Below are 22,138 nucleotides of genomic sequence, written 5' to 3'. Positions count from 1 at the left end.
GAGTCGTAACATTCCTTTTCTAAAGGCACTTTGTTAGCTACAGTTTTAACTACTTAAACAACCAGTGCATGCAGTTATTAAAGACATCGTGTTACAGCGGTTTCATTTATCCCTACTACACAAAGGTCAAACAAGAAATCTTGTAGAGTCAACATCTATTCACCATTTACATCACAACACTTGAAAATCATGCCATAAATGACAACTGACACACGGTAGACTAAGAAAACTATTTTATTTAGAAAAAGCATACACTTTGTCAACTTTGCCAGATAAAAACATTGAAGTAGTTTGGAAAGTCATCATTTGTTTTGCCTCGAGTCCATTTATTTAGGGAGAAATGTAGCTTGCCATTCTTTATACAAATCTTTTAAAAACGTGATTGAAGACACAGAAAATGAGGATGCTTACATGGGAAATAAAAGTAACAGGAAAAGTCTTATTACATGGAACCATTTTATTATTTCTGTATACATAATATACAAATAGAGCATGTGTACTGCTTCAAACACCTAGCCTAAATATCACATGGGAATTAAAAAGAAGGGAAAGTAGTATCCAGAAACCCTAATCGAGGCAAAGACGTCATTTTCTTCTCACTTAAAAAAAACAAACAGAAAAAACCCACGAGGGAACAGGAAGATAGAATGAGGTCATAAAAACGCAAGCAAGCGAGAGTGACACACCAATTCCACCTGAATCTGTCTGTGATGCAAGCAGCACATTGTGCTAAATATTTAAAGGAAACAAACTTTCAGTCAAGTACTGAAAATATCACAATAAAAATGGCAGATTAAAATACAAGCTACAACGTTTCTAAGCAAAACAACAGAAGTTTGGATGCAGGCAAAGGAATCTTCTTTCCAGACGGTGACAGAGGGAAAAGATGAAGACGCTGCCACGGTTGAGAAATGATGAATCCTGCCACGGCTCACAGCGGGGAACACTGCTGAACAACAACAACAACACTTCATTTAAAACACCGCACGGCCATATTCAACTGGTGCAGATCAATCAGCCTCCATTTCCTAATAATGGCCGAATGACTGTAAATATAAGAAATGTGTAATTGTCTCCAAGGCACAACACGCTCTCATGGTCATTCATAAATGTTTCATACACATTTCATTCTGATCAGCCAATGATTGGGATTATGGGGGTGGGGCTTTCCATATTTGTACATTTTATGATTTCATTAGTGTTAGGGCGTGTTCACATTTGTCTCTTTTTTAGTAAAAAAAGTCTATCTACCGGCATCTTCTCCATGGGAAAACTTCCACATCAGACTTGTTGTCTCGCTGCTCATTAGGCAGTGACTTCAGAGCCAGCGTTTGTGCACGGAGAGAAACACATTCAGAAAGGCCTCATAGGCAGCGTAAAGGAAATCTATTTCAATTGTGGAAGTCGTTCCAGATCTGTTGACTGTTACAGTTCGATATCACTGCACCAAGTTGAACTGAATAAGGTTAGTCGGTTGTTTAGTGGTGACGTAAGGAAAACTGTTTCCGGGTCCAAGCAGCTTAAACAGCTGTTAATGAGCACGATTTACTCACATCACATATTTAACTCAAAGAAAACACGACAGTCACCAGACTCACAGGATCTCTGACATCAATATTTGAATAAAGGATGAAAGATCAATCGCTGACTGGCCATGTGAGATTGAGTTATGAAGATAAAGGTTGGGATCGCCGTGAGCATTTTTGTCTATAGCATCTTATTGAATGTTTGGACCCGGAAATGGTAAATGACCTTCCGTATATGGTGATGTGTGACGTGACGTCAGGCTTAGGATACTGATGCCTACTATCCAACACTGAATAAAGATCTAACAACAAACAAAACGACAGGTCATTTCCATTGTCCATAAGTATTAGATATTTCTTCACAGACTATTTCAACACCAGACGAAAAGCAAAAGCATATATCAAAGGTGACGGCAATGACACAATCAGCAGGTTAAAGCGAACACTTAAAAACAGGAAAATCACTCTATTGTTTAATGATGGGCTGAACTCCGTGAGAACCGCAGCTGGCACATGTCATGTTTTCACTCCAAACGCTTTTCTGATATGACCAGACTGTTGAATATGACGAAAACAAATATCCATACTTGGCTTTTCTGTCTAAATGAAGCAAACGCATGAGCTTACGTGCCGTGCTGTCGGTCTTCCTCTCGCTCGCCCTCTGATAACTGAATACAGGCTCAAGCTCGTAAGAAATGATTACTGAAGAATTGATCGGGTTTACATTCTTTTCTAATTCATTCATTATACTTACAAATGATTAAAACAATTTGCCTATTTGTGACGTTTGAACGTGGAAAGTAAACAGCTTTTCCTCCGCTGGACGTCGGGTCCTGATCACACTGTTGGGCTTATTTCTGTGATGATAACCGGATGGCTGAACATTATCCTTTGATGAACAGAGCGTCTTTTCAAAACTACTGCACTAATTTCTCACTAGAAATGCAATCGAAAGTTATTGAAAATGAATCTTAAAAACAGGCGCTAGCAGCTTCAAAAACGACACCAAATGTGAACAAAGCCTGACTTTGCACAAACATTCGACAAGGTGGCTATTTCATATAATGCTGTGTTATTAGCTGTGATAGGAAGTGCTCACCTCGAGTGACAGCAGACATTATCTGTGCTTCTCTGATGATTTATGGGTGAAAAGTGTTAAGGGAAAACACAACACACACACTACACGTCACTATTTTTGCTTAAAGCAAGAAAGGATATTGTTTCTTGTCTTCTTTAGCGCCGGTGCTGTCTCTCTTCTTCTCAGATTTGTCTTTGTCATGCCGGGATTCCTGCATGATAACAAACAGACACAAAGCTTAAGAGCTCTTTTCTACGTTTAATAACAATGAAGAAAAGAAGGTTTGTGCAGCATCACTAGAATGCTGGATGTTAAATGAAGTAGTTCAAGCACTTCTGCTCATCAGCTGGATAAGAGATGCTCCGGGTGTGACTGCTACACACCTGCAGTTGCTAAGGTTAGCAATGTTGCTAGGATAATCAGGGTGCTTACTGGCCCAGGTAAAAAGAGCCACCCCAGACATCTCTTTTAATGACATGTTCTTTCTTTGATCAGCATGAGTGAAAGAGCGCTGTATTTCAGGTGTAACGGGTCAGACAGTTGCAGACCTTTTTTCCTCCTGAGGTCTTCTCTGGTTTGGTCACATCGCTTTTGTCCTTGCTGGTGGATTTGGAGCGTTTGCCGCTGTCGTTGGAGTGTGGTGATTCAGACGGGCTGGCGCTCTTGCTGTGTTTGGAGGAGCCTGTGTAAAGGGCGAAGAGCAGTCGTGTGAGACAGATAACACAACAGCCTCGAGCGGAGCTTTATGTGATTGCTTCCAGCAAAGAGAAACACAACTTTCTGCTCGGCTAGCTGGCTTCTCCCGCTCAAACAAATTCAACAGATAGCCGTTATCCACTCACTCATTCCGTTCTCGTCTTTGCGGCGCTTGGCTTCCTGACTCATCTCGCGGTCGCTGTTGGAGAAGTCCTGGATGAGGGAGAAAGCAGCTGAAATCAGATGGACGCTTGTGGTTTCAGCAACACAAAGCACAACACAAAGCGATGTTTAAAGGACGAGACACTCGATGGCCGAAATTCACTCACTCGTTTTCTGTCCTTTCTCTCCTCTTTCTTCTCTCTCTCTTTGGAGCGGTCCCTGGATTTGTCAGAGTCTTTCTTCTCCTCGTCCTTCTCTTTGCTCTTGGACAGGGCTGTGCTGTGGTTAGGGTGATGCTGAGGGGACATGGAGAGATGAAGCAGGGTTAACATCTCACAGCGCTCATCTGTCACTCCGTTAGCCTTCACGTTAAAACTGCTGAAACGCCGTCATAAACGCTTGAACATTTTACCTCATGTGTCACAGATTAAACACTCAATTCAGTCATAAAACATCAACTCAATTCTGTGGAGCCAGACTCGATGTGGTCCTGCCCTCTACATCAATAAACGTTCTTCATCTCGCTGTAAGTGCACATGCACATGATCAGATTCTCTTTTATTGGTTTGATTTAAAGCGATACTTCACACATTAAGTTGTTGCAAACCTATTTTTTGTCAACACAGACACATTCAGAACAATGTCAGCACCTGAGATTTCTGGAGAAGTCAAAAGTTTGTTTTCCCAAATATTTTCTTTCTAAAATACACCAATTCCTAATATGGTAGACAATGGTGGCCCAGAAATGTCAGTTGCTAACATTCTTCCAAATATCTTCCTTTGTGTTCGACGGAACAACACATTTTATAAAGGTTTAGAACAACTTGAGTCGTCAAGGTGGAAAATATCAGCAGATAACAAAGGAAAGAAATTCTATGTTGACAATCCCTTAACCTCAACCTTAGTCCAAGCACCTCACAAAGAAACTAAGTTAGGACCAGCGAGTGTATACAGAAAAAAGAGGTCAGACCGCTAAGTGTTTATGAGGGATAACGCATGTAAGCATTGGCCTCATCTAGATTTGAACCCAAAGGTTTTTTTTACCTGGTAACATTTCTGTTGCATGAGTCACATAAAATACACAATCCTTCACTCCATACAAATACCATTACATGAACACTAGTGTTCGACTTACAATGACTTTATTACATTTGAGTTGAAAGTAAATATCTTCATCTATTGTTCATTTGGAATGTCAAGGTTTCTAAACACTGTCAATAGAGTTAAGAACCATTCACATATTAACCTGTAGCGCTACGGTACCTTGAATTTGGTGCTGGTACCAAATGGTACTTTTTTGGGTACTTTACTCTCACTGTAATAGAAACAAGTCAAACCCTCGCGATTATAACGTTTTATCGCACACAAAATCATTTATTGATGCAGTGTGATAATTTACCTAAACCACGAGGCCTCCACCATTAGCACATCATTAGATAACATACCATTAAACAAAGCTGAAATAGTCCTCACGAACCGTTTAAACAGCATCTTTACTGAAATTAACAGATTGATGTTTAATATACAGTTTTAACAGTTACAGAAAGAATGACATATTTTGCATATAATGTTTCTCACAGCTTGTCTTTCTGGCCCTTGACGGCCTCACTCTTTCCATCATTTGTTTCCACTGCTCTAATGAATCTGTCAAAATAACTTTGTTTTCTCTGTCCACCATCAATAAAATCAAAGCGTCTTAAACTTGAAGGTTCAGTGCATTGTTATGTGTGTGCGTGTCAGCTGCGTCTGAACATGCATTTCCTTAACGCGATTCTATGCTTATATTTCTTAAAAAGAACAAGTGAAATAATATAAATATATGTAAGCCATATGCAGTGTCAAGTGTTCTCTCTCTCTCTCACAGCACCCGATGTGTTCTCAGGTACTGAAATTTGGCACGGATTGATTTCATGTGAATCAGTACGCTGTAGTAACTCAATGTAATATGGTTGGTGCCCTTAAAAGTACAGAGTTCGGTACCCGACACAAACTGTCCGATTATTTAATTGGCCAGATATGTAATAATAATATATTCATTCCTCCGTAAGAGACTCAGCACAGGACAATTTGTATAAAGCTGAAAACTGATCAGATTAAACAAGGCATTCATAAACTGCTTGAGGTCAAAATAAACCTGTTGCTGAGGGTGTGAGTGCAAATGAATAAAGTTGATAGCAGTTATATAACGCCTATTTCTATTGTAAAGATCACACATAGGCCTGTCGCAATAACTACTTTTTGTTGTGCGATGTATTGCACCAAAATTAATTGCGATATGCGATATTATTGCCATTTTAAGACCGTGTAATGCTACTGATTATATAATGACAGTATTACAATATAATAGCATACAAATGCAAGTACTCTTTCAAAGAACGTTTTATTCTTAAGAATATTTAGACATTGTCTAAAAATATTAATTGAAGAAACTTATATAAATAATAATAAATACACCCTTGTTTAAAAAAGTGCAGTGCAGTAAACAAAAACTAGAACAAAACAAAGTTAAATGTTAAACAAAGTTGGTTTAGACTTTTAAAGTGTCTTACAGAGGCAGAGAAGCCTCAACAGGCCATATCTGCACATTTATTTATAATTGTCAGGCAGATTCTGAGGAAGAAATGGCGAGATACTCTATCCGTGAGTGTTCGCAATTTTGCGTTGTCACGTTTGTATTTGCACTGACGGGAAAAGGCTGAAGATTGCGGCTTTAAAACCGAATCCATTGGGACTTGTTCTTCTTAACTGTCTGTAGTCGCCATGAAACACTTTACAGCGCAGTGGCTTCACTTCTCTTCACCTGTCGCTTTCCACAGACTCCGCCTCTCACGTGTGTGTATAGACGCGCTGCCTGAAGCCCCGCCTCCGCCACAGAGAGCAGACAATGCAGAGCAATCGAGTAAAATGGTGGTGACATTTTTTATAAAGAATAATATGATTTAAAAAAAAATCAATCGCAATATATCGTAGCACCAAAAATGATCGCACTCATTTCCATATATTGCGCGATAAGTTGATATATTGCGACAGGCCTAACCACACAATGCCAAATGCATGAGACATTGTGTTGTTGTGATCATGTGGGCAGTTGTAATACAAACTACAAAACAACAAACTGTTGATGCCGTTTGTTCATTAGCAGCGTATAAACTCAATACACAGATTAAATGAACTCAAACAGATGTTCAGAGTTTAAAATTCTGATTAGATTGTGCCAAGAAAGAGCTGAAGATCTTAAAGATGTCAAATATTCAGAAGATTCTCATTTGATCCGCCCAGTGGCTCTGAATTAGGGCTGTAGCCATCAATGAATCGGGTATTCAGATAACAATCACTGTTTCTTTATTAAAGAGCAATACTAAATATAACACAGGTCTCTAAATATGAACAACTAATTTGTTTCCTTTTTAGAGAAATAAAACAATTGATTGCTGAAATTTCATACATTCAAATCTGTGAAAACTAAACCCATTTAGCACATTCCATTGCCATATTACATTCAAAATGCAATATAATACAAATAAATAAATAAAAAAACTAATAAAAATAGAAAGAATAATCTCAAAGGTAAACAACTAACTTTAGCTTATGCATGATGCTTTTATTTTATCTAAATTAGTTTGATTTTTTCAAAGTTCTCTTAATTGATTACTAATTAAAGATGGGGGTGTCAGATTTCTCTTAGCCAAAACAAACACACTCCTAGTCCCCTCTTTCGCTTCTGTCAGACCAATTTCTGTCCTGTGCACCTTACTGCTGATTGGCTATAAGGTTGTTTTTGTACTCGGACCCTTTTTTTCTAAAGCCTAATTCAGAAATGGGACACGCGCTTTTAAATGGTAATATATTTGTCCACATAATACTACTGAATAGCGGTGCACCATTGATTAACCTCACACAGAAACAAGCACGATGACAAATCATACAAAGCGACTCTGTTTAATGCTCCTAACTGTATCGTCTGCATGCTACATAACGCTATATGCCGCACTGTACAGCCTTGTTAGGCGTGCATGTGTTTAAACAGCCAAAGAGACTGCTTTCAGCCTTCGGACATAAGGAACATACACAATGTTCTCTCACCATTCTCACACAAACAGCGTCTGTGGAAGTCTCAGTGTTGTCAGAGCAGAAATTAAACCTATAGGTTACTTGCGTAACCCGGGTTCTCTGATAGCATTAAGTGTGGTGTCTCGCTATGGGATACGACCCTTCCACGTATTCCTCCGAAGCTCTATTACATTTCGCCAGCCCTTATTGGCTGGCAGACAATGACGCTCATGTCTGAGGAGTGGCTACCTACATAGAATAAATACCGTTACACTGCTTAGTTTCGTCATTCAAAACAAGCACACCTCTTCCTCGCTTTCACACAGCAAGGAGGGTGATCTGGTGAGACACCTCACTTAATGCCATCAGAGAACCGGGTTTACGCAAGTAACCTATAGTTCTCTTTCAAGCATACATTTCGGTGTCTCACCATGGGACATCCTAACCCCCTTATTGCCAAATAGCCTGTTTTGAATTGCCTGCCAACCAAGATACAGTCAGGCTGAATGAGTGAGCAATCAAATGTCTGAATAGTGAACCCTTTAAAGAGAGCCAATTAAGTTGACATCCCCCTAGTCGAGTGCGCATGTAAACCTGTTGGGGTGGCAAGACCTCTACTGGAATAAGCCAAGTGTGATAATTGCTGTTTCGTGATTGGCTTCCCCGTACGTGGTTTAGCCCAAGATACCAACCGCAGATCACTCAATCGGAACCCTGCCGTCCTATTTTGTAAAAATCGCAAGGCACGCACTGGGCACAGAGAATTCAACTTTTCCTGATCTGAAGATGCAAAAGATGAAGGATAAAATGACCTTAGCTCAAGGGGAACAATAGAATTAATGACTTAAGGTATAAATGCGGGGTTTGGTTTCAGCAAAACCCCTGCATCACCCCTGCATCACCCCTGCATCGCCCCGCATAAACTGCACACATGCAGGATTCACAGAAAATGCGTGAATTTCACTTGGGCGCATCGCTGAAGTCCGAGACAACAGAACGATAATATTTTAGCGTCGACAAGATCCAGTGGCTCGAATTGGATTCACTTTCAGGGGCCCCAAAACATGTCCAAATCCCACGAGGGAGAAAGCAGTCTTGACACGGGCAGAGGGCGTATAAATCCTGAAGTAATGAGAGTATAACAGTCAATGTATGCCACTACTGTGGTGTTGTCCGTTCTCAGAAGAATATAATGCCCTCTTAGAAAGGGAAGAAAATGCATCAGAGTGAGGAAGACTGCCAGCATATCTAAATAGTTTATGTGGAGACTGGATAAATGGAGGTCCCATCTGCAATTCACTATTCTGAAGTAAATACTCGTATGCAAACATCAGGTATTTCCTGTGGGGTAGATAAATATGTGTGAAAATAAAAAAAATACAAACTATGTCCTTCAGGTCAATGGACGTGAACCAATCGCCCGTGTGCAACAATTTTAAGAGTGTAGCGTGAATGAGCATTCTGAACTTGAATTTCCTTAGGAATTTGTTCAGTGCGCGTAAATCCAATATTGGGCGGAGAGAGCGCGTCCCTTTCTTCGGGACAAGTAAGTATCTCGATTAAAAGCCACTGTGGCTCTTCTCGGGTAGAACGACTATTGGTTACGGAAAAATTGTAAACTATTAACACAGGAGAAAGTACACCGTGCTTGTGACTCGTGGGGTGTGCACCACAGCCACATCTCTTTTTCTCTTCACTGCTCTTAGGTCCCTGGCCCAAACAGGCTCTGCTGCACCGACAGAACACTTGGGAATCTCGGAACTTGTTCCCTCCTGGATTTGATGAATTGAGGGCCGGGAGCTTGCAAACGGAGCTGTTGTACTCACAGGTGGTGGTCTCGGTCGTCTAGGAATGCGAAAGCTGGGGGGTGGGCGAGCTGTCGCTTGTGGGCAGGTCAATCGAGGTGGCGGCACACTGTGGCTTCCTTGGCACACAGAGCTGCAATGCCTCATCGTCCCTCTTCTTCACCTAGCACCTCTTTTGCATCCGTGTCAGTGCGATACTGAAAACTCCCTCTGAAACAACTGGTGTGTCCAAAACGGTTTCTTTCTCCCTGTCAGAATGAATAGCAAAGTTAAGCCAACAACCCCCCTCCTGAATGACCATGGGGGCCATATCTTTGACCGCGACCTGAACCATAACCACACTTTACGATCTTGTCCCACTGTGCCTGACATGGTCTGGGAGATACATCAAGCTTCTCCGCAGGCGCGTTTGCACACATCCGGCAGATCAACACCAAGAAGCGGAGAGGATGGTGCCTCGACCGCCTATTCCTTGGATCCCGCCGCCGTGAGGGTTGGGCCAATTGAGCAGGGGGGAGGAAGAAGGAATCTTCTTACTCCTCCTCGTTGGAGAGAAGTCTGATTGTCCCTTGTCCTCAAAGTCAAGCAAATCCTTCTCCTCGTCGTCCATACTCTACACGTTAGGGAGGAGAGCATCACGCAAGCATCACGCCTTGGTGGGCAGCGTCACAGGAATGGATACCTAAGGGGTGACAGCAGAAGCAGGGCTTCTGACATGAGGGGATCTTTGCCTGATAGGCTAGCGTGGCGTGCTAGCCTCCGGCGGAGGCTGTTTAAAGCAAAGCATGCACAGTGCTCGCAGGATTATCGATCTCTGCTTGGGCATGTTTCAGCCCAAGACAAGCAGAGCAGACATGGTGTGTGTGTCTCTCCCTGCATACGCACAGCCGTGGAAGTTGCCCCTTGCTAGCCAGAGCAGTCTACATTGCTGCAGCCATAGCTGGGTGCTTGAAATCCTGCAATAGCCTGGAGAACAAATTGGAGAACAAACCAGCAGATCGTTCCCGAAGAAAATAAGGCTTCTGGTGTGAAGCGAGAAAAGGTTTTTGAATGACGAAATGATGCTGTGTTACACTCCTCAGACACAAGTGTCATTTCTGCCAGCCAATAGGGTCTTGCGTAATGTAATCGAGCTTCTAAGGATTACGTGAGAGGGGCGTATCCTATAGGGAGACACCGAAATGTATGCTTGAAAGAGAAACTCTGCCCTCCATATAGTTTACTGTCGTTTATTCTGCAGCGTCTTCTGTATTTACATAACATGTCAAGAGTTTAGCGGGATGCGTGTCAGTAAAAATGGTCCCTGGGGAAACTCAGTGCTCGGTGTACAGTAGTAAAATGGATTAAATGAAGCTTTTTTGCCTTGATGATTTTGTTTAAGCAATTTTAAATACATGAATGTCATATGTTATTTAAATACATTTATATTTCATTTGTCAAAAACTGTCAAAATGATTAGCTGCATCCGGGTTACCGTGTGTTATTTGTTTTAGAGGTTGTTATCTGGGAATAACGAACCAGCAAATGTCAGGACTTTTATGTAGATCAGTGGTTAGAGCACGGCACTAGCAATGCCAAGGGTTTGATCCCAGGGGATTGCACATACTTACAGATAAATGTATAGTATAATGCAATGTAAGTCGCTTTGGATAAAAGCATCTGCCAAATGCATAAATGTAAATATAGATCAGACCTGCGAACTCAATGTATGCTTTCTGGTGCACTATTAGCTTCAAAGAACTTCCTCAATTTGCTGGTCAAAATGTATTTATTGTGTTGTGCTTGAAAAACTTTACAATACATGACATTTACAGCAGAAGCTAATCACATGATGTATTACCAAAGAGAAGCTCATACGCAAATATGAAATACCCCATTGTTATTTGGCGACTTGCAACATAAGAATAAATGCTTTACAACTATTATATATTTAGCAAACAACACTGATGTTAACACATAACTATGGTCAATACAATCATTCATCAAAATAGACTGATTGTTTCATTAACCCTTTCTTTAAATGAGAATCAATCTGTCTGTGCAATAATGAATTCATATTAGCGGTAATCTGTAGCTTCTGCGTTTGAAACTTCAGACTAATATCAATCGCACCCAAGTGCCCTACTGACAAGTCTTGAAGTGGGAGTTCTGAAGGGAGATCTCATCACATAGCCATTTGGATCACAGTTTGCAAACTGAGTAAAAAAACAATGGCATTTACTCTTTATCCCAGACGACCATCCCCGTTGCCTCCCCTTCAGCAGTGCCTTTCAAGGGCGCAAAAATGACCTTTGGTACACGCTCTTCCCAACGCATCCGCAGACCAAATGACTGACGCTGTGATGCTGCCTGTCTCGGTTTTTAAATGATTAAAATATGGTACCTGAGGACTTACATTTAATAAATCACTACTCCAGCCTCCGAAAACAACTTCTTTGGATCTATATGACTCACAAAAATGACATATTTTGATTCAAAAAGGGGAATTTCACAGAAAAGCGTCTAGTTTGCAGGTATGACATTTGCAAATCAGTCAATAAGCAGGCTAAATGACCATACGGGTTTATTTCTAAATGTTTTACTTCAACTGTGCAATCGAAATTTGGAATCGATAAGAATCCAAATCGATCGATACTGAAGATCACACAACCTGACAAGATGCGAGATGAATAGCACATCCTCTCTCTATGATGAATAGAGCACCAACCACAGCTGAATAATCACATGTAGAAAACCAACTCAACCGTAAACATCTGAATTACTAGAACATACAAACATTTGTCACAATATCCTGTGTGAAAGCACTTCTGCAAGATAAACACAATGTTTCAGGAAATGAAGAATATGCAAAAATCTGCAGTTCAGAGTCAGCAACTAATGCCAAAAAAGCACCTGCATGAGACTACAAGACATTTTCTCTTTTTAATATGTGGAAAAACTGCACTTAATGTCGGGAGGAAATCAGAAAGAGAGAGGAGGCAGCTCAAAATGCAGCTGGATTGCTTTTTCAGGGGGTGCCATCAGCATTTTTTCAAACATTCTTCAGTGACCAAACAGCAAAAAACACTTATCTCCCCGCCGGCGGACACGAGCTGGTGAAAAGAGACTGAAGCGAGGGAATAGAGGACCAGAGACCAATGAGAGGAGCCCAAGAGAGCGTGGCCACTGGAAGAATGGAGGATATTGTTGGACTGAAATTACATTAGCAGAATATAAAATGTCTTCTGGCGGAGGAGACGAGGGAGGTGCGAGCACATGACAGCCCTGCCGCATGTTTCTGGGCTATTCAGACGACTTCTGAAAGTTCACATACTGCTTACCCACCAACAAAAGAATCCAAACCTGGCATACAAAACACATGAAAAAAGAGCTAGAACCTGGAGATTCACACATCGGTCAAAACCCAACTACACACTCATGTTTGGAGTATTCACATGATGGCTGCATCACTAGACACAATTCTCAACACGCCAAACAACGTCTGAATGTTTCAACACATCATCAAAGACATCACGGTAGGGAAACACATTTCAAACTCATTTTGCACTTTAGCATGTCTATATGAATGTACATTACTGTCCATGTAGCATTTGGGGTGTTGCAGAGCAGTTTTGAACAAATGCTGCTTTTCAAGACGGTGCAATATACCACAACCGTAAGACCTTCGTTCAAGTGTTTTGATGAGGAGAAAGTTCTTCAAGACACAGATCTTTAAAATGATGGCTGGGTATTGATTCTGATGTTCCCATTCAATAGCTCTCGATTCGATTCAATGATTATAGATTTCATACGGATCCTATAGATACTTCAAAAAAAGATCAGTAAATATCACATTCAAAAATGAAATGAAGAGCCACAAACTAGGGATGTTCATATGAATCATTTAACTGTTAACCGATAGTAACCCTATGACCGATTAATATTATCAATTAGGGCTGGGCAGAATATTCCGTTCCGAGATTTTTCTATTCCGTGTGTTCCGCGGAATGTAAATAAGTGGGCGTGTTTAACTCTGTGCTCTGCAAATTGGGCCCATTGTAAAAGGAAAAGTGACGTCTAGTGGCTAGTAGCAACAACATTCACTTTAATGAATGATCAGCGCGTGCAGAAATATGAAAGAATAAAAAGAGTCACGGCTTTTGAGAATCAATACTGAATCGACCGCATTTAAAAAAACAACGAATCCATTTGTTATCCCAGCCCTAGTTAAAATACTCCCATTTTATGAAGCGATCATAGAAATAGTTGAATAAAAAACACAAAACAGATTCTCATCGCTTTATAAGATCAAATTAAACCACTAGAGGAGTCACATGAAGTCACAATTTTTTCAGGACGTCTTTCTCTGCACTTTGAGTGTGTTGCGTTGCTGTCTAAGGGTCAGAAACCTCCTGGACCTCATCAAAGCTCTCATCAAAATGTGTGTTCCTTAGATGAACGAGGTCTTACTGAATTTTCATACTTGGGTGAAGTATCGCTTTAAAGCATCAAGGACATTCGGTCTCGGTGTTCAGCCGAGCGGATTCAAAGACACAATCAAAGAGTTAAGAGTTGAAAAACATTCCAAACCTTTGGAGCTGAATCCTTGAAGTCGTTGAGATTGTCCTGTAGGAATGAATGGAGATGACAGATGAGCTGGAGAGGATGGCACACAGCAGGAGAAAGGCTGGGGGGAGGCTGGCCGTCACTCAACACATCCCCCTAAAGACCTTCAAAGACTAGAACTTTCACATGGTTAGAGATGAAGAGACTATTGGAGCCTAACGTCAACCTGCACCTCAAACTGTGTGTTCTGTTCTTCAAGACGTTCACCTCATCTCACTGCATTAAAGCTACACGTCTTAACACCTAGCTTTGCTCTAAATACAGCATACATTCAGTGAATTTACTCTGGGCTACATGAAGAGGATGAGAAACAATCTAAACTCAGCTAGGATTTATAAAGGTGGGCATCTAGAATAAGAGATGGTCTTGTACACTTTGGCGTGAGGTCGTTGTGCTCATAGATAAATCCTCTGAGAAGACTTCGCATTTGTAGGAGATCTGCTGGAGATGTGTCGTCTTTGGATGATGTCTGCTGGACGTGTAGATGTCTTCCACCACAGGCCTCGAGGGCAAACGGGAAACACAAAAATCAGGGCCAACCCTCCCAAAAATGAGCAGATAAAAACATAAGTGGTGTTGAAGAGGACCGTATCCTTGCCGGAGGATTCCAAGATGGACGACGCCGTGACCAAGAGAGAATCTTGTACATCTTCTGTCTGATGCTACATTCAGGACTTCTGGCAAAATAATTCTCCCGGCTTTGTATTTAGTTAAAAAAACACGTGATTTTACTTCGTTTTCTTACTTTTGCCTTCTCTGTATGCATTACGCCATGGCTTGAAAAAATCTGAAGGGGAGGACAACTTTAAAAATATATATTTACACTCTTACAAAATGTGCTATATGAAAACAGGAGTAAAAATGTAGGCGCTTGGGTAGATTTTTTTCTGTGCTAGAATCGACTTTTTGTCAAGTCCTTTTTGAATCTATGAAAAAATAAACTTCCAAAAAACAGTCCATAGGCTGAAAAATGTCCCCCCCCACTGCTCAGGTACACGGGACGGTTCCGGAGACCTCCAGAGGATGGGCTTTGGATAAACACGTGATCTCCGGACAGGTAGGGACAAGAGGAAAGAAGTGCACAGCTCTCCTCAGGCCATACTAACCTTAACTGCAGAGGAGTGCGATGGTGACGAGTGCGTGTCAACCTTTCGTCTTTTTTGCTCTGCATGGGAAAAGAAAGGTGAGCTTTAGTTCTCAGAAAAAGATTTGAATGTAAAGGCCTTTTCACACTGGATGCTCCAGAAAGCCATGATCATATGCTAGTATCCAGAGCTCCTGGCACGTGATTCTCAGCTCAAAACAGATTTAGAGTATATGAAGGGCTTGTTTATGTTTCTTTTAGTTGAAAACATTCATAGAAACAGAACTGTATACATCAATCTTTTCTGAATTAAATCAGATGAACAATACCTTTCCATCACGTTTGATAATATGGTCACATGGTGCCCTTAACCCTGCAGTCATAGCCAGTCTAGTTCAAATGACAACAAAAATGTTTTTTGTCTATTGATGATAAAAGTGTATGTCTCTGTCAGTACACGATCCGTTCGCGCATGCACACCACGACGTTGTAGAAACCGCTCATGCACAAATGATGATTTAGTTGTGCGATGATTTACGACACTGCACGATCTGTTCCACGCTTGCGCAGCTTTGTTTTACTTTCTTTATATTTTTTACTGTTAAATTAAATACAATACTCAATTGACTTCGCTGCTGTCCACCTCGTATCATTTCACTATACGTTCTGTCAAGTCAGTTTGAAATACTGTAATGTTTCCCCTGACTTTGTAGTTCTTTCTTCATGTAAATGAATATAGTCTAGTTAGACATATGTGTTATGTTCCTTATTGGCTTCTGTAAACGCCATTGAAGGGATTATTTTACTAATTAAGATTAAATGGATAGATATATTAGCCTATATAGACCTATACTAATTAATTACTATATTTAAATTTAACTAGTATTATCAGAATTTAATAAAAAAACGACAAAAACCGTCTTTGACAATACTACTGACCTCAGATCGAAACACTGTAAGGTAAATAGACATGATACAGCAATGAATCGCAAAATGGAGTTTGGAGGAAACTGAAGATTTGCAGTCGATAAAAATACGTTGTGGTGAGGAAGGCGGGACGAGAGCCGTGACGCGGGGCCGGTGGCGTGAGTGATAAGTGCAATCAGCTGTGCGCGCACCGGTCCCGCATCTTATCACGGAGGAGATTGGGAGCTTAAATGGATGTTCGGCAGGACTGTTGACGAGAGAGGACCGGGCCCGAAACTGTGTTTAGTTTGTGTATGTTTTATGGCCGGCAGTCTACCGTGAGGTGGCTGTCGGTCAGTTACTTCAGTGTTTGTTTATTTAATTAAAGTTTTATTTGAATGTTCGCTGGTTCCCGCCTCCTTCCTTCCCATCTAACGAACTTTGCTACATACTTTATTCCACATGTAACCAAAATCATCCATGTTCATGTAACAACTGTATTATTTTGGATTGGCAACCACGTAAACACATATCGTAATCATGGTAACGTAAGCAACACTTAAGAGCATAAAAACAGACTCGCCGTGAAGGGTTAAACTGTGTAACGTTAGTCTACAAAACAAAAAATGTGCCGCCTGCCGTCAAACATTTCTTCGCCTGCGTCACGGTACCAATAGTGTAGGAAAACCACGACGTTTTCTAATACGTAATTACGCGCATGCTCAGAACGGATCGTGTACTGACAGTCTCCCTTGGTTTCTCTCGCGATCTTCTCTGACGGAAACAACAGCAAACTCATTCTCCATTAGCGCCACCTAGTTTACAGGAGTGTAATAGCTGTTGGAGATCGCTCTTGATGTGAAAGCTCATGTTGTTGGACCTTTACATCATGTCCAGTATGAAATGGTCTTAAGAGTTTAAAAAAGGTCACAAAAACAAAGAAACAATGGCCTGGTATGTAAGGACTATGTCTTCGTCAAAATAAGATACTTAAGTGGCTTTTATTAAATGCCTTCAATAAAAAACATTACCGGTGTGCATCTTGAGACAAAACAATGGCTATGATATAGATTTATTTTTAGTTAAGACAGCTCAAATGTTTATTTTAGTCTGGGACTAGTCTTCTGAAGCCTTGTGTGTGAGTTTTGTATTGTATTTGTATTGTAGTCAATAACTTCGATGTATTGTGTCCCTTGGAAACTGCAGCTCAATCATATTTTTGGAATTGAACAATATAAAATGCTATGAAATGTACAATGGGTTTCCACAAAATGTGTCTCACCCCGCTCAGACTCGAGCCCTTCAGATCTGGGCACGACAGACTTCAGAGGTCCAGCCACAGCGCTCTTCTCCACCCTCACGCTTTCCTTTGTCTTGCTGTCGTTGGACACGTCACGCTCTTTCTCAGCGGATTTCCCATCGTTCTTGCTCTTCTCTTCTTTCTTGTCCTCCTTCCTCTTGTCCTTATCAGCCTTGGGTGTCTTCTCCTTGCCATCGATGACTTTCTCCTCCTTCGGTTTGTCCTTCGCTCCTGCTTTGGCCTCTGGAGTGTTTGCTGGGTTCTTCTCTTTCTTCTCCTTTTTCTCCTTCACAGTCTTCTCTTTTTCCTCTTTCTCTTTGTTTCCTTTAGCGCTGTGGAGAGATCAGAAAACAATGCAAATGTTTGAAATGTTTCAGGTGTAAAACCATAACAATAACAAACGTATATAAAAGCACTACGCACATTTACATTTAGGATGGTTCCAGAGTGAAAAAGATTTTAGTAGGCATTGCCATGGATGTTTCTACATTTATGGAAAAATGACTAAATAACTATTAACCATCTAATCCCATGTAAGCGATCTCTCTGGATTATAGTTTACCCTGTGTCATACAACACTGATACACATTAGGTTTAATATGTTTGGTTCTTCCCCATTTACAAAGTATATACATACATATAACTGCAGAACGTATAACTCTATATCTCTAGAAATAACTCGGAACCGTTATTGTAACCTGCTCTTGATTAAAAACCATACATGGCCCATTTGTACGGAGATTAAAGGCGTTGCACATCGAGTCCGAAATGTAACTCCGAAGTTATCGCACGTTATAAATAAATAAATAAGACCTAATGTTGTGCCAATCACATGCACACACTGCCTCCGAAATGTACGTCTGTGATAAAAACATCTGGACCGGGTTCAACGCCGCGGGATGGTGTCTGAGTTAATTCTCTTCGTCTCGCAGCACAAAGCACTGTATGAGTAACAAAGTGTGGAATATAGAGAGAGAAAGTGTGCGGCACACGAGAGCGAGACGGCTTGGAAACAGGATGTTATGTACTGATTTCAATATGGGGTGTATGCAGAGACGGGGAGACCCGCGATCACATTCCAGGTGGGGTGAAAGGGGTTTCACAGGTCACCGTCCCCCTCGGTCCTTTAACATTCCGGGAGTGCACGGTAGAAATAACCGAAACACGGGGAAATAACAAAACATGAGGATGGCTGGAGATGGATGTGAAAAACGGGAGTATTGACAGGTATGCAAGATGACACAGGCAGAGAGTGAGGACGGCCTAGCAAGGTCCTGTCAATGGAGACATGAAAGGAGAGAGAGGCAGAGCGACAGCAGTGTCAGGATTCATTAATACCCGTCGGACTCCGTGTGCAAGGTTTCTGTGCGTGACAAATTTTTAGATGATAAATAAAAAAACACATACGAAGGCTTTATTTCAGTCCCTGTGAGCTACAGGATGAGAGCATTATTAAAGTCACACACTGACCTCTCATCTCAGGTGAATACAAATGCCTGACTCTGCCATTTTCCTCAGCCCTTCAAACCGAGTTAAAAACACACAAACTCATTCCATTCACACGCTTCATGATTAAACAGTCACGTCAATCTCACATTCGGCAGTCTTTACGCAACACTCATTGAAGTATTTCTTTCAAAATGATGTTTTACACAGCCACTTTGATGGACCGTGGAGCCATTGTGTGTTGTAACAGCCATGCCTTTCGGAGACGGTCTCTTTCAAGACATTTCTCTCTGCAATTGCTCAATTTAATAGAACTGTAAGAGGATTCTGCCTGGAACACTGTTCAATTTGATTACACAGTTCATAAGGAAGGTAGACTTTGATAAAGGATTGATTTATTTGGAGAGTAGTTTGAAATAATAAGCCCCAGCTAAACTTTCCCACCCCAGGGCTTCAACTTTTAATAACATTATATAAGAGATGAGAGCAGTTCATCATTCTCTGCCTCGGCTGCATGCTAGCGCAAAAGATGCTGCGAGGCAACAGGGAGGCGGCAGGGCGAGAGGTGTGTGTATGTAAGGGAAGTGGTGTGAAGGAGGTCGGGTGAGGTGTGTGTGTGAGGAGGCTTGAAGGTCTCTGCTCTTGGATGCTGTACCTGTTCAGTGTGCTGCTTCCGTTGCTGTTGTTCACTTTGTTTGCTGCACTGCTGGTTTTGCTGGCAGTTTTCTGAACCGCCTGAGATTTGTCCTTGGATTTCTCTGTAATAACAAAAAGTCAATACAGACAGGACGGACTTCATTATTTTGAGGGTACTTGCATGAAATGATGATATCATCTCATTTGATAATTGTAAAAAGCTAAACTACCATCAATTGCATGACATAAATGAATAGAGCCATTACAGATCTGCGTGAAAATAAAGCAAAATAGAGGACGGGTTTGATGGAGGTCATTTTTTGTTCAACTGTAATGGAAGAGTTTATCTGGATTTAAGAATATAGCCGCTGATGTGGCCATTAAGCATGCAGGGAGACTGTCGGCATCCTTCATGTGCCATTGGACGTTCATTAATAGAAAATGAAACAAGAGATTGTGCTTCATAGATTATGAATTATTAAAACACACCTGACATCTCCTCTGGGATATATGTGAAAAGGCCAATGAAAGAGACGGCACAAAGGGCATCTCACAGTCACAAAGAGTTCATTAAATCCTTCAATACGTGCCAACACGTTTACACACATGATTAGACTTGAAGCGATGGAAATATAACCATAAACTGTATGGTATCCCTTTCCTACACACACTGATCACACTGAAGCTTGTTATGTTAATATGTGTCAGGTGGTCCATTAACAGTTGGTGGGCGGTCTGTGGGAGGACTGTCTGATGCCTCAACTTATCCATTATTTGTCTTTTGTGTGTAAAGTGCTTCTTTATTCTCTACTGTAGTTACAGTGCATTATAAGAATGATATCATATCAGAATTCTTCACCATTTGTTTTCTGTTCTGCTGTATATGGGGTTGGGGATGCTAGCTCTTTTAATTTGAGTTTGACTATATATGTTTATTAGTGATGTGAAAAAGAAAAAGTTAGAGTAAAGATATTTAGCTAAATGGATACAGCATCCATTTTTTCACACCGATTATGCCTTTTTCACACCGATTATGCCTTTATATTTCAGACATACATCAGTACTGAGATCAGTGATATTTTTTTCACTCATAAATTGATGGCATTAAAGACAGAAAAACACAGACGGTTTAAATGTTGTTTCTACATTAATGTGGAGCTTAAATGTGACCGGGTTCATAGACTTAACCTAACTCTAAATAAACCATATATTGAGACCAAACAATGGCACTGATATATTGTAAGATGTTATTTTCAGTTAATACAGTTTAAATTCATTTTAATCAGGGACTAGTCTTAAGCCTCGTCTGTGAAACCGGGGCTAAAAGTATATTTTAAAACATTATGTTTATGTGAAGTTAATTAATTTCCCCAAAAAAGTGATTTTTAAGGTCCTACTGTGGTTTATGGAGTGTGCAACAACAAGTTTATGTTCAAACACGCTGTAATAATATGCAGTTAGTAGTCGTGTGGGTGTGTGTTATATCTTCTGGAGTTATAGCTCAATTCTCACAGCGAGGGTTGGTGTGTTTGAACGAGACAACGGATAAACAAGTGGAAACTCACCCGAGTCGTCGGCAGATCCGTCCTCTGTTTTGCCAGCGCTGGCGGCTGCTGTGCCGGCGGTCTTGCCCGGTCCGTTCTGTACTGTGCCAGGCGTGGTGCTGCGCACTGGCTGCTCCTTATGATGGAACTCATTCTCCGGCACCATGTGCACTTTCCTGCCTTTCAATTGGCCAGAGTAGCTGCAAGTCACATACACGGTTAAAATCACTGCAGATGCTCATAGAAAAAGTAATGCTGAAAATCTGTCTGGATGAATGGATTCAACAGAAAACACTCCAGAGGGGTTGTGTTCATTTTATGACAATATTAACACGGACTGGAGATGAACGCAAGGTCCGAATTCCCTCCTTCATGTCTTGTTGATTCCATTTGTCTAGAGGAACTCAAAGGACATGCCCACGTCTGCCCAATAAGTTGAAGTGTGCTGAAAAATCCCACCGCTGGTGCAAACACACTCAATTACATGTCAACAGCCATTACCACTTCTGCAACCGTAATAAGAAACACTTTCTCATTACACAGGACACCTAAATCAATGTCACTGACGGCTTCTCTCTGAACCCTCCTGCTGAAAGCTGAGCTAGAACAAACCCTCTGACATGCAGAATAATTACATCACCCTTTAAGATAATACAATGCAAGACAATCCCAGAATGCACGGCGACAGAATGGCTGATGAGTGAAAAGAACCTCGTGTTTAAAGAGAATGACTGTATTTGTGTGGTACACCTATGAAAAGATCTCCACATCTGAATTCTGTCATCAGTTATTCTCTCTCATGTGGTTGTAAAATATGATATTTTATGTCTCAGTGGTTTTTTATGTTCAAGTCGATGGGGGTTAAATGTTTTTCAAGATATTTTGCTCTCTGCAGATTTGAATGAGCAAATCCATTTTCCGTTCTGAAACCGTTGTACATTAATACGTTAATAAAGAACAGCACAATACATGTCATAACTGTTTTAACAGATAAAGAGGAGCAGTATGGTTTGGATTCTTTTTTCTGGGATACGCAATAACAGCCATTTAACTGTAAAGGTCTTGCACATGTGTAGACGCTCTTGATATGAACAGGTCTTCAGAAGGCAGCTTACTACATTGAAGAGTTCGTTTTTTTGTTGTTACTTTCAATTACACACATATATATATATATATATATTCACTGTATATAGCACAGAATTTGTCTCATTCATGAAAAGGGTTTGAAATTGTCTTACTAGAGCTGGTTTGATACAGAACAGCTCATAACAGTTTATAAGTCCTCTGCAGTCTAACAGAT

The 22,138-nt window shown here is 40.9% G+C and overlaps 1 protein-coding gene across 2 annotated transcripts in view; it reads right to left on the bottom strand.

Annotated features, from left to right (window-relative positions):
- Positions 1 to 216: 216 nt before the first annotated feature.
- The window catches only part of thoc2 (THO complex 2), a 69,831-nt gene continuing 47,909 nt past the window's right edge, over positions 217 to 22,138 (bottom strand). Inside the window, exons 29-39 of one of the 2 annotated variants that reach the window (XM_079479499.1) lie at positions 20,860 to 21,038; positions 19,314 to 19,416; positions 17,195 to 17,544; positions 15,029 to 15,087; positions 13,887 to 13,922; positions 3,630 to 3,758; positions 3,447 to 3,513; positions 3,153 to 3,286; positions 2,745 to 2,815; positions 2,626 to 2,671; positions 217 to 949 (exon numbers count right to left, since the gene is read on the bottom strand). In XM_079479499.1, the coding sequence (XP_079335625.1) occupies positions 2,644 to 2,671; positions 2,745 to 2,815; positions 3,153 to 3,286; positions 3,447 to 3,513; positions 3,630 to 3,758; positions 13,887 to 13,922; positions 15,029 to 15,087; positions 17,195 to 17,544; positions 19,314 to 19,416; positions 20,860 to 21,038 (1,156 nt within the window). In that variant the 3' untranslated portion in view covers positions 217 to 949; positions 2,626 to 2,643. The remainder of the gene's footprint in view (positions 950 to 2,625; positions 2,672 to 2,744; positions 2,816 to 3,152; positions 3,287 to 3,446; positions 3,514 to 3,629; positions 3,759 to 13,886; positions 13,923 to 15,028; positions 15,088 to 17,194; positions 17,545 to 19,313; positions 19,417 to 20,859; positions 21,039 to 22,138) is intronic. The other variant, XM_079479500.1, reaches the window with a different exon arrangement.

Source organism: Barbatula barbatula, assembly GCF_947034865.1.
Source record: "Barbatula barbatula genome assembly, chromosome: 18".
Classification (NCBI taxonomy): domain Eukaryota; kingdom Metazoa; phylum Chordata; class Actinopteri; order Cypriniformes; family Nemacheilidae; genus Barbatula; species Barbatula barbatula.
The sequence above is the reverse complement of the archived record's forward strand: the minus strand, read 5'-3'. Positions and strand labels throughout refer to the sequence as shown.